The sequence below is a fragment of the Poecilia formosa genome, unplaced genomic scaffold, assembly GCF_000485575.1.
Source record: "Poecilia formosa unplaced genomic scaffold, Poecilia_formosa-5.1.2 Scaffold140, whole genome shotgun sequence".
In the NCBI taxonomy this organism is placed as follows: Eukaryota; Metazoa; Chordata; class Actinopteri; order Cyprinodontiformes; family Poeciliidae; genus Poecilia; species Poecilia formosa.
In genome coordinates this window covers 955,087-968,263 of record NW_006800079.1, presented here as the reverse complement: position 1 = coordinate 968,263, position 13,177 = coordinate 955,087, and the positions used below count along the sequence as shown (strand labels likewise).

General features: G+C 37.5%; 1 protein-coding gene across 1 annotated transcript; it reads left to right on the top strand.

Moving 5' to 3' along the window:
• Positions 1-3,387: 3,387 nt before the first annotated feature.
• On the top strand, positions 3,388-6,454 carry cryba2b (crystallin, beta A2b). Its single transcript, XM_007562709.2, has 5 exons — positions 3,388-3,493; positions 4,196-4,385; positions 5,156-5,297; positions 5,621-5,763; positions 6,077-6,454. Exons 2-5 carry the CDS (start codon positions 4,228-4,230, stop codon positions 6,222-6,224), a joined length of 591 nt encoding a protein of 196 aa, XP_007562771.1. The 5' UTR covers positions 3,388-3,493; positions 4,196-4,227; the 3' UTR covers positions 6,225-6,454.
• Positions 6,455-13,177: the final 6,723 nt, after the last annotated feature.

The window sequence follows — 13,177 nt, the reverse complement described above, 5'->3', positions numbered from 1 at the left end:
AAACACACACGCAGATGCACACACTCATGCACACGCGCGCACACAACATCTGTGTCTATATAAGCCTTTCACCTGCTCATCACCTGCTCTGGGTGCAAGCAGGCTGACACACACTAATGGACACACATGTAGAGAGAAGGACAATGAACGGGCCGACATCAGACAAAGAGAAAGCTGTTCATACAAGTAAACAGCCCACAGGTGAAAACCCTCGCTCCACAGATGACCAAAGTTACTAAGAACTCCATCAAATACAATATTCAGGGAGAGAAGAAAGATTTTAAAAACTGATTTTATGAATGCACCAAGTCCAGGAAACCAGCAGACGTCTAAAAGTTTAATCAGCAACAAATCAGCATATTAATTCTGCAGAATGTCACCAATAGTTTGAAAGAAAAGGTAGTTTCACATTGATGAAATGATTTCATTTTAAGAAGAAATCCATACAAAGATAAGTAGATAGCAAACTGAAAAGCGAATGCTTCATTATTTGCAATATAAAGGGATTTGTACTCTTTCCCCCACCAGAATGTCATACAGATAATTGCCACTAGATGTCACTGATGCTAAAGAAAACACATGTCCAAACTCAAAAATGCATCTCAACGCTTTGGGATTGATTATCTATTATTTTCACAGTTTACATAAATAAACTATTGCAGTTAAATCTTGCAATACACATATGTTGTTTCCCCACTATGAAAAAACTAAATGAAATAGCACAAAACAATGCTGTAATGCTTTAAGAATGACCTAATCCATATTATAAAGGGTGATTATTACAGTAAAAAGCTTACCATTACAGCCATGCATATATTTGAAACTATTCTAAATTTATACTTCTGTTGAACTTGACTTATCCATCAAATTATCTTTATAAAATGCCATTAGTAAGGCTTCAAAATGAACAACATTCAGAATGAAACCATGAGGGAAAACATGAGGAAAATACTGTGGTTACAGTTTATTTTTAATTAGAATACAAGACACAGTTGTTGCCACCCATTTGAAATATAAGTAACCCTCTTAAGCTAAGAATATAATAAGAGGGCACCACATTGATAAGAAATAATTTCAAACAATATCACCATTTATTTACTCTGCTATAATTTGTACAAGCGTGTCTAGCCAATCTGACATCATAATATTCTAATTTGCACAACATACTCTAGAATAATCTACATTCCTGTATCTTCTTGTTATATTCACATCTCCGTCATTTCACCCAATATTTAAAATAGGATTTAGGCCTCATGACTAGCTTAAATCATAAAACAAGACAGGTTTTGCATACTGAACCATTCCTGTGTTGATCTAGAAACATGTTTTATTTCCATGTTGTTTGTATGTCTGTTAGGTACTTTACAGGCCAATTTTATTGTACCAATAGATCTCCTGACCATAATATTTTGGGACTAAAAAACCATGTGACGACTCACTTTTCAGTTTTCTAGCAGAGGCTACCAGTCTTTTGTTGATAAAGGTCAGAGTTAGGGTTAGGTTTAAGAAGCCACACCTCCGTGAGTAATAAACAGTCCCACATCATCACATATTGGCCACCCTATAAAACTGTTCACATAAGGTTCATTTTCCACATTTTACTCCTTTGTTTCACTACAAAAAATCCTTGAGAGTTTAATGTCAATAAGAATAGTCTTATTTTTATCTAATAAGGAGCACAGTTGTAGTGTTTACATGTTTACATTTGTAATGATCAGGCAAAAAAAAAAAAAAAAATTCTAGCATGATTTCCACATAACCAGTTGACATGTAGATAACATATCCTGGTTATTATAGAGGCAAGATGGTCCATAAGATAAAATGAGACCTAAAGACCTTCCTCCACCCATAAATCCTTCACCAACCCATATACGCTATAAGGTGGCATAATAATCATTTACAATCATCATAATTTTTGTAAAACATGTTTTTTACATGATTGAATAAATATACTTGGAGTCATGTTCAATAAATTAGAATATACATTTGAATTACACTTATTTGTCAGATTAAATGTACATTTTCAATGTGTTTAACTTAGTGAAATAAGTTACTGAAATAAATAAACTTTCAATAATGAAATTCATTGAGTATGACAGTAAATTACGGGTTTATTTTTATCTAAAATGTTCCGTGGGAGATTATACAGCTATGCTACAATAAAAGACGCATCATGTTTTGTTGTTGGAATGAACCCAAATGCATTCAGGAGGAAGGCACCAAAAAATATTTTAATAAGAAAACCAGTTGAGCAAACTTACAAATAACTATGTTCAAATTCATTTTAAATTCAAAAATGCTCTTTTGATCACAAAGGGAAATTAAATGACACACAAATTTGAAACATAAAGGACAGATTTGTCATACATTGAGGATTCAACAGGGCAACCACAGGAGACATGATGGAGAACAACAGGAGAATCCAGCAAGTAGTGTTTAAAAACAGGGAGTAATGAGGAACAGGTGAGTGAAATTAACTGAATGCAATGCAACTGTGGGGAAGTGTGAACTGGGGCAATGAGGACAACTGTCACAATTAAACACCAAAGCTAAATGCTGGAAACTAGAAAACCGTAATAAAAACAGAGCACAAAATAATATTAAATGTAATACTCAAAACAAGGGACATAACATGCCACCAACCAGAAGAAAATAACATGATAGTACAATAAAATACTAAAGCTAAACATCAAAGTGACTGGAAAAACTTTAAGTTCTAAAACTAAGTTGTAAGATATTTTTCTGTGTTTTTACATCTTTACTTGCAGTGCTTGTTACAGTGACTGAACTTGTGCTAACAATACTTGAAGTATCTTCAAATTATATTTGGTTTAGTTCTAAATTCGCATCTCCATTCTCTATGTATCACCGTGTCATCGTGTCTTATTGTCATGGGTCTAGTAATTGTCTCAGCTCTGTGAAAGAAGGGAGATAAAAGACGCAAATAACCCAAATTCTCCTGGGCAGAGCCAGAGAAACCTTCTCTGCGTTAGTGCATCACTTCCTCCAGCTGCCCGGCATACCCTGGTACAGAAGGAAACAGTCTCCGTAAATGAAATCAACACACACCCAAGTACTCACTGTGTGGGACGCCTAAACCCCTTTCCTCACCTAGAGTTTAGGATTCAGTTTACCTACGGCAGAGAGAGAGGGGATCAGCTCCCAGAATGTCTCTATTATCCCGCTACACCAATCAAACTGTCGTGTCAGTGCGTTGCCATTGTATAGTCCCGGGTCAGGTTGCCAACAGCCATGGCTGCCAGTATTGATGACTAAGTCAGTTTGGGGCTCTGAGGACAATGGTGCTCTGGAGCCTCCACAAAGCACGAGGCTAATGCTGCCCTTTCAGGCGGCCTGCTCAGCTGCTGAGTGTGCAAGGCTGCTGGGCAAATGGAGCGGCGCAGGTCCAGGGGCCCCAGCCCTATAAAAACACAGGCGAGGGTCTCCTCGCCGACATTGATTATACTGGATCTGTCCCACCTCAGTACTGTCTGTAAGTATGCCCACATGTTGCCTCAAACTTAGCTACAAGAAAGCAGATACAGTTGTGGGGAGACGGGTCTGAGTGACTGGGGTGGAGCCCCCAACAGGAAGCTAGATGCTAACATATATTATGCATCACATAGGCTGCTGATGGATGTACTTTATGGATTGTTTTGAGAGATAAGCCTGGGTAGATATGGACATACAATTAGTATTATTATCTATTGTTTATGTATCTGTCTAATATCTTAGAGAATATGTAATAAGAATGCTTTTGAGTGAGCTCATGTTTGGTTTGAAAACAAGTTTTTTAAGCTAGCAATACAATTGTTCTTACACCAGTGATTATTTATTGATAAAGCGATTGTCTGTTGGAAAAAATAATGGATATGCAAAAGGATTTTTAAAAATATATATTTGTATTACTATTTGCTTTTGCTTCTTATTTTGGCTTTGGATTGTTATATTTTTCAAACAAGAAGGGACACTTGAATTTTTGAAAGATGTGTGTTGTTTTATTTGATTTTTCTTTTAATTTAAGCTAGAGCTCTCTCCCCCCTGCTTTAAGCTCATTATGTTTATTATGTGGCTATATAGTATCTGCTTTAACACGCAAAGAAAACTTGTTTTTTTCTTGGATAAAACTCACAACTGATGGACACTTTTTGTTGTGAATGAAATGTATGAATTTTTTTTTCACCCCGTTCTGCAGAGAAGCACCCCTCAAAGGGAGAAGCAGCAGCCATGAACCCTCAACAGATGGAGCAGATGGGCCAGTTCAGGATCACAGTCTGGGAGGAGGAGAACTTCCAGGGCAAGCGCTGTGAGTTCATGCTGGAGTGCCAGAACATCATGGAGAGGGGCTTCAACAAGATCCGCTCCATTAAGGTTGAGAACGGACCGTAAGTTAGCCCTCCGATGGATTCCTTTTGCTCAGATACGCTTGTCTTTAACTCCTGGTGTTCACAATTCACCATTTTTGTTTTTTTTTGTGTGAATTATCTGCCAGCTCAGCTAACAGTAAAGGTTAGCTTTACCAATGCAGATTTGCACCACATTAATGCTAGACATTAGCCATGCCTATATTAACAATGCAGCTGTCAAGAAGTATGGCAGTTTCATAATTCTTCTTAAATATTTAAAAAATAAATGAATTGGGATTTTCCAAGCTAAAGCAAAATACATTTCTATTGATTTCCTTGAAAAAGTCTGACGTGAAGAGATATGATATGAGGAGTCCAAACAAAGATCTAATAACAAAAAAAATGTACATATACATGAAAATTTCAACCTGTGTTTTTATTACACTGATATTTGGTATGCATCACGTGTGTATACGCATCCAAGTGTGACCCTGTTTTTGATAAGAGCTGGCTGTGAGCAGCTGCTGGCTGCGAGCCAGAACGGCTGCCTGGCTGACTGACTGACTGCTGATCAGATAAGGCGCCCTGGGTGCAGCAGCACTGCACAGCTTAATGTTTGCTTTGTGTGAGACGGTGACAAAAGAAGCTGCATTCTGTTTTTATGCGAGACCAAACTGTGGGTGTTGGGCTCTACCTATCACAGGCGGACAGTTTCAGAGTCATTTGTTTTCTGAACCAAGTTTGCTGGAGTGTTTTTGTAGCATTTTGTTTTTCAGTTCCTCTGATCCTTACTTCTCTCTGCTGTCCAGGTGGGTGGGCTACGAGTACCCAGAGTTTCAGGGACAGCAGTTTATCCTGGAGAAGGGAGATTATCCTCGCTACGAGGCCTGGAGTGGAAACAGCAGCTACAGAACCGAGCACATGCTTTCCTTCAGACCCATTAAGTGTGCCGTGAGTCCTCCCTTACTCTCTTCTTTATTCCGTCTGCATTTATAAAAATACCCCTCCTCATTCCTTTGAATACTCTGCACATGTTGAAATAATTTCATTTTGGTTTTAGCCTTGTGCATCAAATCATAGCAAGCACTCATGTAATCCAAACATAATGAAATCTGCAGACATGCTTAGTCTAATTTATTTAGTATTACCTGAAAGGAAAAGAGGATTCAACGTTGGATGATGTTTATTCTTTCAGTATCATCAAAGGAATATTAGTAGCTATTTTGACGTCTCATTGCAAAAGTCTTAAATATGTTTGAATGTGTTCTCTGCAGAACCACAGTGACAGCAAGGTGACCCTGTATGAGTGTGAGGACTTCCAGGGCCGTAAGTTTGAGATGTGCGATGACTACCCCTCCCTACAGGCAATGGGTTGGTGCAGCAAGGAGGTGCCCTCCATGAAAGTCAACTCAGGAGCGTAAGTCTCTCTTCATCCCCTCTCCTAATTCTTTTTTTGTCTTTGTAATTTGCCTCTGTGTTTCCTTGTTACAGGCCTAATTTTTTCAGTCAGTGTAATTTTTCTCTTATGTTTCTGTTATTGTGTCATTTTCTATAGATTTAAATTTCTCCTGGTGTAAATTAGAGGGAATTTAGGATGCTAACTCCTTCCAAAACACCACCATTTATGACTGTATTAACCTGAAAATATATACAATCTAAACGTTGTTCCCTGAATTGTTCTGAATCGTCAAGCTTTCACTTCACTTTGCTTGTTCTGTTCCTTCATGCAGCTGGGTGGCCTATCAGTTCCCTGGTTACCGTGGCTACCAGTACATCCTGGAGAGAGACAGACACCAAGGCGAGTACAGAAACTACAACGAGTTCAGCACCCAGGCTCACACCAACCAGGTGCAGTCCATTCGTAGGATCCAGCACTAGATCTTCACACTGCCTGCCTGAACCAACTTAAAAAAAAAGGAAAAAGGAAAAAAAAAAGAAACTTCCTTTCTAATTGCTTCCTCACCTCGAACACTGGACAGACCTCTGTCACAGAACAGTAGACTAACTCTTTCTATCTCTCTGTGGCTCTGGATGTATGGATATACACTTCTACTACCATGCTGAAGCATGTTCTTGAAATAGGAAATAAAGGTTTTTCTTCCAAACTAGAGGCTGTTTGTTGGTATTCTTTATTTTTTTCATCTCCAATATATATTTTTTCATCTTAATTTGGTCGATTCATTCCATGGTAACGTCAGAGCCCATTTAGCTTTGTGAGCAAGGCTGCTATTAAAGTTAGATATTGATTTGTATTTATCAAGGACATATCTAGCCTTTCATGGAGAGATTTGATTCTGTTAGGCTTTAGGATGTGTAGTATTGTTCTTGTCATACTGTATTCTTATTTCCAATAAACAAGAGCATGAGATTACTTTTTGTTTCTATTATTTGTTTTACAACTGTTACAATTTGCATACATTAAAAACAATAAATAAATAAAGTTGATATGTAGATTGCAACTTTATAAACTGAGCCCATCCATTCTTTATACATGTATCTAGCACAGATATGTGGGAGAAAACTTTTTGCTTTGCATCAGTGAGACAGGTCCACAGCATCACATATCCTCTCCCATACTTATATATGTGTCTTTTTAGACTGAAATTGATCAAAATACCCTGTTAAAACAAAGAAAGAAAAAAAAAACGGAACCAAAATACGGACAGCGTTTCACCAGGAGGCCTAAAGTGAGGAGCCCCGCCCCCTTGCTCTTCAGACAGAGTTTGGGGAAGAAGACGGCGGTCGTTCATTTCACTAACGCTGTTCATGTTTACAGGTTAGTAATGTGAAGCTGGTGAAAACTGTCCACCCCAAAATGTAAAGTGACAAGTTAATTCGGTACCGATTTCGCAATAACAAGCTTAGAAGTGCTTAAACGTTTTAAAAAAAAGAGTGATTCCTGTCATTATCGCAGTTAGCGGGATTTTAGCTGTAACGGTCGTATAAAGGCCGTTTTAGAGATAGATAACTGTCTTCGTTCCACTTCCCGATCCAACAGTGGTTTCCTGACGTGTTCTTATCTGTTAAAAGGGAATATTTATTATAGACGTTTCAACTTTCCCCTACTGTGTAATCGATTTCACTGTACAGTCAGCTATATAAAAGAAAAGTTTTGGTGCTGGGGCCTTTATATAAGGACTTTATCTTTAAAGCCCCTTACCTTACGCTTCCTGCGGGAAGGCGTAAGGTATGGGGCTTTAAAGACAAAGTCTTTATAAAACGGCCTCGGTACTAATAGTTTTCTTTTTCGTCTCACGTGGCAACACTTGTGAACGAACCCTCATCTTCAGTCCATGTTAAAACCTGTATCTGAAAAGATAGAGGGATAGACGGAGAGAGAGGTAAAAGACAGAAAGGATAACCTATTCCATCCTCTACTACCCAGTCTGACTGGTTCGTTCTTACAAACGTCAGCCTGCAAGACAAAAATAAAAAAAAAGTTTAGTCTGAATCTACATTAAAAGCAGAGTCTTTGAATATAGATTCAAAGACTCTGCTTTTAATCTACAGCCTTTGAATATAGATTCAGACTGCTTGTAAATCCAGCATACCTTGTGGTAATGCGCATGCGCACATCAATGTTACGTTTTTTATAAATCCGTCATACCTGTAGAAGTTTCATTCTGTGTTTTTGTGATACACCATAAAGTGGGAGATTACAGTTACTTAACGAAATCACTTTGCGTTACTGTGCGTTACTATGTTCTTTTGTAATTTAATGTTATTTCCTCTGCGCATCTTAGGGAGCGAACACCGTTTATATGCGACATTATCAGCAGCGACAGAAATGTAAACAATGGAGGGAGAAGTGAGATGAGCATTTCTTTGTTGGAAAAACAGGAACTATTTTGTGTTTCTGTCGCCAAGTCCGATTATTATAACTGGTTTTGGGCTTGTTTTGTTTCCAAAGGTGCTTGCAAATTTAATGATTCGCAGGTTGCGCTTTTTAGGGCTCGTTTTTGAACGTGAAGTTACTCATTTGGAAAGAAGCAGAACTCATAATAAATCCCAGAACCATTCACACATGGTGGCATAACTCGCCCAACGCTGCCTCCCCGTCTTAGTAAACGTGTGTTCGCAGTCTGTCATCCATCGCTCCCACGCCGCTCTCATCTTCTTTTTGCACGCCCTATTTACACCAATGTCCAGTGGCTGGAGTTCTTTTGTTAATTCTCCCGGAATGACGGCAAACTCCAAATTAGTTTGCTTCACTTCCTTTTTCACAGCAGCAGTGAGATGGGCGCGCATGGAGTCGCAGATGATCAGGGACGGTGATGCGTGGAAAAACTTACCTGGTTTTTACCGGAGGCATATGCTACAGAACTCGGACAACAATTCTCTGATTGGTTTTTTGCTGCTGGTGTAGGTACTTTACGTATTACGTAATGTCCTCTGATTGGTTTATCGCTGCCAGAGTACGTACTGCACACTTTACGTCTCTGTGTCAGGGACAGATTTTGGAATTCAGTGCACACATAAGGCACACCGGATTATAAGGCACAGTGCTGAATTTTGAGAAAATGTAAGGCTTTTAGGTGTGCCTTATAGTCCGGAAAGTACGATAGTTACTTTCCAAATCAAGTAGTTAGTAATCTAACTAAGTTACTTTTTCAAAGAGTCGTCAGTAATCTGATTAAAATTACTTTTTCAAAGTAACTATGCCATCACTGCTGAAGATGTGTTTTTCCAGATATTCCTCCTTCTGACAAACCTCTAGTGTTAAATCTTGAATTTTTTGTACCTTTTTCTACTGTTGGTGACAATAATAATGATTTTATTTTATTTTGTATGTATTGCATTTACTGTAACTATGGGCAAGTTTGAGTGAGCAGCTATTTTCTTGAAGTTTTTTGCTAACTTATGCGGATCAATGACTAAAACATTCTGCATCCATCTTAAAGGGAAATTTTGGTTACATTTACATGGATTACAATTTGGAGAAACTCTCATAAACACGATTCAGCTTACATTTATTTGAAATAAATTACAACAGTTACTTCTGGAAGTTAAAAAAAATTAAAACATGTATTCAAATGAAAGGTTGGAGTCTTTGTAAATGGGTGGCAAAAATGGGGTTGTTTCTGGGTCAAATTAGAAGTTGTTTCATTTTGTTCTTGCGCATGTTCTCAGTTCTGAGAACATTGTATACTAGAAGAGTGTGAAAAAGACAGTCTACATCCTTTAACACTCGAGCAGCTTAGTTTTTGTTTGCCCATCCTAGTATGACACCGTTGTGTTTATCCTTGACGTCTGTCAGGATCCTGGTGTGTGTTTACTTCCATTTGTTGGTCCAGGACATTGGATTCTGCATTACACCCCAACTGGCCTCACTGTCCCACGCCCAGAAACAACAGGATCTTTCATAAATGTGTAACTTTGCACACACACCTTTCTCAAATATACATTCCTCTACAACCCGATTAAAGGAGCTGCTGCGTGGCTCACACAGAAGGGACACTTGAGTAGTGCAGGGAGCTGCAAGATGTTCTTTGCACAAAGGTAAGTCAAGACTCACTGCAAAAGGAGGCCTGTTTTTATTCATCGTGATAGGTTTGCTAACTGCAGGATTTACTGCGGTATTTTCTAGCTGGTTCAGGTAACAAGTAGCTAATGTCGACAATGTATATTGCTTAATGCACATTTCCTAATCTTTTACGCTTAAGGAATTTGTCAGACTGCTCTTCTGCTCTTTCGTCAAGATCCGAGATTGACTTGTTTTCAAAGCAGAAACAAATCTCTGTATTTTTTAATTTTTTTATTCTTCAGGGAGTTTCTGGTGGATTTCTATGAATTTCTGTCTTCCCGGTTGAAAGATCGCCTGCATATTTTCCCACTATTGCAACCATGGATTCAGTCTAGCTTTCGAGGCTTGTTTTAAGTTGCCTGCGACTTGTACTTGGACACAGGCAGCTAAAGCAAGTCTGGGACGCCTGAGACATGTCAGCGAGAATATCTGACCTCAGAAGCCAGGACATAAAAATTATTCTGACAGATTTGGGGTTTTGCAGTAAAATTCATTAAATTATATCCTGCAGTACAAAATCCGAGTGCATCATGAGAGTTTATTGAAAAGGTGTTATATTTCACCATCAATCTTCAGTAATTAGCTCTAAAAATGATTGCTGTTTTATGTAACTTTATTGTATTTTCAATTTTTTATATGATTTCCTTTCTGTGTGAATGGAAATCACACAGATTTCCATTCACCTGATATGAGTCACTCATATCAGGTGACTCACAAAAATATAAGCTTGTGATATAAGATGCTAATAGTTTTGTTCTTTGAGTTCGCCTTTGATTCACTGTATGTTTTCTAATTGAAAAGAAAATACATGTTTGTAAGCTTAAAATAGGAATGAATTGCCTAGACATTTAGATAGTAGAAATAATAACTATTATATCACTTGTCTTCTGGTTTGTGTCTTTTCTGAAACATTAAAGTTTACAGAGACAGTTTATAGAGAGGTTTTAGAGAGAGTAAAATTGCCAAACCACACATAAACCAGCAGCATGTACCACGGTCGGTGTGTGCCTTCTCTTTCAGGATCATCATGAAATTTGCATGTTGTGGAGTTTACATTCATTTTCAGTGAAGCTAGATCAGATAATCAAAGTTTGATTGGAAGAGAAAACAAAAAGAACAGAACGACATCCAACACATGCCAGAGTCAAAGCTGGAACAGTGTACACAGCCACATCAAGCCCACGTTTGAATGGTTTTAATTTGGTACCCATATTTGCAATTTTTTAGTAGTGTTCTGCATTTTCTTTTTCTTTTTTTTCTTTTTTTTTGCATAATCTTATAAAGTTTATTGAAAAAAAGCTTAAACCAGTGACTTAATGATATGAAGAATAAAATCTGAATAAAATATCTCAAATGTGTTGCCTGTTTCTGTGTATTACAAATGTTTTATATGTGTTGCAGTTAAACTGATACTGATTCTTATTGTTAATATATTAGAGTTGAACCACCTGGGTGTTACTTGTGAAATATATGCAGGAAACATCATCACTGTTATTTCCAATAATTGGGCTTAGTGGAGTTATTGATAAGAAATTTACAACTTACATCAAATCTGTTGAATATTAGACACAAAGTATTGACACCCTGTTGTTTTTTGTCACATTACAAGTACAAAATTTGTGTATTTTATTTTATTTTTTAAGATTTTATATAATGAGCAACACAAGATTGTACAGTGGACAAAAAGAATATACGAGATTCTAAAAAGTATGCCATGAATAACTCCCCTCCTTAATTCTACCCCTAATTTGCATCTAGTGTAAGTAACTGTATCAGACAGCATTTAGAGTCAGATCCAGCTTTTCTGTGAATGTTTCAGAGGTTTGATGAAGAATATCAAGGGTACACAGCAGACAGTTCAATGAGAAAGCTGTGAAGAGAGACTAAGATGTACAAAAAACATTGCAAACTTTGAACATCACAAAGAGTTCTGTTCCATCCATCACCCGTTTGGATCAGAGAAGCATCCAAACGGTCTATGGTAACTCTGGAGGAGCTGCAGAGATCCACAGCTCAGTTGTGATCATCTATAAAAGTGACAACTTTTAGTCATGGACTCCACAAATCTAGCCTTTACAGAAGAGTGATCGTTTGTCACGAGCCGTGTATGAGACACTGCAAGCATGTGGACGGAGGTACTTAACTCTAATGAAACCAAGATTCAGCTTTCTAGTCTACAATGGTTCTACAAGACCAATGGGTGGGAAATAACTGTACAAATCTAAACACACCATTCTTTAAATTCAATACAATTCAATTTGATTCAATTCAATTTAGATTGAATTAGATTTGAATTTTCAGATTGACAACAAATTGCTGTCTCAAAACACAGACTTACAGTATATAGTCAATTCATTCAAATTCAGTACACACTATATTACAATTTCATGCTATGCTGCACTGATGCAATAACTTATCCAAAATAAAGCCCAGCCAAGTTTTGACTCAATGTGCTGTGTGTGGGCATACTCTGCAGTAGATCAACATTAAACATGATTTTAACTGGTCTTGTGTGACATTGTTACTCTGAACTGAAATTGACATATTGGTCATAGTTGACCGAAACAAATGCTGAATATATCTATATCAGCCATGTGCAGTTATTCTACACAGTCTTTGAATTTGACTTTTTAATTTAAATTACTAATATAACATTTTTTGTTCAGATTTTAATTTAGTAACTTAAATTTTCTAGATCACAGCAGATAGTCAAGCCACAATATCTAGGTTAGATTTAACTCCAGACTTTGACTAGACCAGTCCAAAACCATGTTTTTTTTAGCCATTTAAAGTTTGATTTACTGGTGTGATTTAGATTATTGTCTTCTGCATAACCTGAGTTCACTGGAGATTATGGTCATGAATAAAGACGTTTCACAAAATGTTTTTCCCAAAGTCTTGGGGGCCATCAATATATCTTCCCCCCACCCCCTTTTTTTGCGTGAAATTGTCAAAAATCATCTTAACTGAGAAAAGTGTTGATGTTATGTGCTTATATGTGACCTGTGGATTAATTTGTGGATGAAAATGGAGTGATTGTAGTAGACTAATATTGCCACTCCTTCTCAGTTTGCAAATAGTTCTCATTATGGTTCACTGGAGAGCAAAAACCTGGACAATGGCTTTGGAACTGTTACCAGACTCATCATCTCAAATGTACAGTTTGATCAGAAACGGAATGACATAAAGTTCAGAAAAATGTGACTTTAACAAAGTCTGCTGCTCCTAGAACAGTTTTGCTCAAAGTCGATCCTCGAGGGAGGACTATAACATCTCTATCTGGTGGTAGTAACAAGCTTTTCAGCAT

Bases quoted from the DNA above. Each gene is read 5' to 3' on its own strand.
- cryba2b (XM_007562709.2), top strand. From the start codon at position 4,228: ATGAACCCTCAACAGATGGAGCAGATGGGCCAGTTCAGGATCACAGTC. The intron at 4,386-5,155 runs GTAAGTTAGCCC...TCTGCTGTCCAG, and splicing joins ATTAAGGTTGAGAACGGACC to GTGGGTGGGCTACGAGTACC. The intron at 5,298-5,620 runs GTGAGTCCTCCC...TGTTCTCTGCAG, and splicing joins TCAGACCCATTAAGTGTGCC to AACCACAGTGACAGCAAGGT.